General features: G+C 36.7%; 1 protein-coding gene across 1 annotated transcript; it reads left to right on the top strand.

The window, feature by feature from the left end:
* Positions 1 to 687: 687 nt before the first annotated feature.
* LOC130472123 (uncharacterized) lies at positions 688 to 1,533 on the top strand. Its single transcript, XM_056842569.1, has one exon. The coding sequence runs from the start codon at positions 688 to 690 to the stop codon at positions 1,531 to 1,533; it is 846 nt and encodes a 281-aa protein (XP_056698547.1).
* Positions 1,534 to 2,146: the final 613 nt, after the last annotated feature.

Genomic DNA, 2,146 nt, shown 5'->3' with positions numbered 1-2,146 from the left:
TACTCATAACATTGATTGTATGAAGGAAACTTTGGAAAAATTTAGGAATTTGTCAGGTCCAAAGGTTAATTTTTCAAAATCCTCTGTTATTTTTCCAAAGAAAATGGATTTCAATGTCAGAAACTCTATCAAAGAAAATTACAATCTTACTGATTCAACCTGTTTTGGAAAATATCTAGGAACTACCATTTCTTCTTTAAAACTGAAAAGAAATGATTTCTACGACCTGCTAGACAAAACTACCAGTAAGATTAGGGGATGGCAGGCTAAACTTCTTAATATGGCAGGAAGGTGTACTATGATCAAATCAGTTCTTAATGCTTACCCTCTTTATGCTATGCAAACTTGTATCCTTCCAGCTACTGTCACTAATGAGCTAGAGTCTAAATGTAAAAATTTTCTGTGGAATAGGGTTGACAGGTCTAAATACATTCCTCGTACTTATTGGGATAGAATCTGTGATCCTATTAATAAAGGAGGGCTTGGGGTACGTAATCTGAAAAGATGGAACCTTGCCTTCATGGCTAAACTAGGATGGAAAATTCTAACCCAGCCTGATAAACTTTGGATTAGAATCTTGAAGTCTAGATACTTAAAATACTCAAATTTCTTAGATTGTAATCATCCAGCACTTCTTCACCCCTTTGGAAAGATATTCTTAAAGGTAGAGACATTATTAAAAAAGGGATGATACTTAACATTGGAAGTGGGGAAGACACTTCATTATGGTACCACCACTGGGTGGGAGATTCTCCTATTTATAAAATCCCAAACATTAGGATTCCTGATAGTAAGGCCCACTGGAGAGTCTCTCATATTATTAAAAATAGCACCTGGGACCTTTCTCAAATCAATCATCTTCTTCCCAACTACCTTTGCAATCTCATTCTTGCTACACCTTTATCTTCCATTACTACCAGAACTGATAGCTTAAGATGGACCCTTGATAAGAGTGGATCCTTCTCCATTAAAAGTGCTTATCATTCCTCTTATGTCCCTAAAAATATGAACTGCACTATCCAAATTTGCTGGAAAAAACTTTGGAAAATTGGAGTCCCTTTCAAATACAAAATGTTATTATGGAACCTTTGTCACTCCATTCTTCCAGTAGCTGATATCCTAGCCAGGAAAGTTCCAGGATTAGATCCCATATGTGTTAGATGTTTTGAATCAGTGGAAAACCATCTTCATCTCTTTAGAGACTGCCATAGTTCTTCAACTCTTTGGTCCATGATCTTTCAGTTCCAGGGACAATCCTTTGATTTGGAATATAATCTATTCTACTCTAAAAACTGGGATGAATGGATTACCTACAATCTCTCAGGTTCTTCTCAATGGAAGATCATTTTCTGTATTGCTATTTGGCATATATGGTCCTATAGAAATAAAGCTGTTTTTTATTCTAAAATGGGAAATTCCTCTTCTTTTTACAATAAGTTTTGGGTGGATTATAAATGTACTAATAATATGGGACAGATGGATAAAGAGATGCAGTGTCTGAAAAAGGAAAGGAGGTGGCTAGTTCTTCAATGACAATTGATCAACCACGTGCATGGGCAGCACCACAAAAGGGATGCTTCAAGCTGAACACAGATGGATCATGGGTCTCCATTAACAATGCAGGTGGAGGTGGTGTCATCCGCTGCGAGAAAGGAAAATGGGAAATTGGCTTCTCTATGAAGTTTAAGACAATTGGACCAGCTTCTGCAGAGCTATTGGCTATCAAAGAAGGTCTTCTTATTGCTTGGGGAAGAAAGATTACAAATTTGGAACTAGAAATTGATGTTGCAGAATTAAAGAAGATGCTTGACAAACCAGAGGATTACCATAATCATAAACTTGGTCCAATCTTGGTTGATGTGTCTGCTCTGCTCAAAAGAAATTGGAATGTAACAATTTTTCATGTTACTCGTGATATAAATGGTGTGGCACATGATCTTGCTGATATTGGACGCAATATGGATGCTGAAAGAACTTATCATTTCCAACCACCAAAGAAGGTTATACAGACTTATCTTCAGGAGATCCCTATACCAGGGGAGGATTAACCTCACAATGGATGCTTTGCTCATGGATACAGGAGTATTTTGTTGTATTATATCTAATCTAATGTTTATTGCAAATGAATGTCCAAGCCAACTAGGTG

The sequence above is a fragment of the Spinacia oleracea genome, chromosome 4 (assembly GCF_020520425.1).
Source record: "Spinacia oleracea cultivar Varoflay chromosome 4, BTI_SOV_V1, whole genome shotgun sequence".
Taxonomy (NCBI): domain Eukaryota; kingdom Viridiplantae; phylum Streptophyta; class Magnoliopsida; order Caryophyllales; family Amaranthaceae; genus Spinacia; species Spinacia oleracea.
Note: the sequence above shows the minus strand (reverse complement) of the source record. Positions and strands in the feature narration are given on the sequence as shown.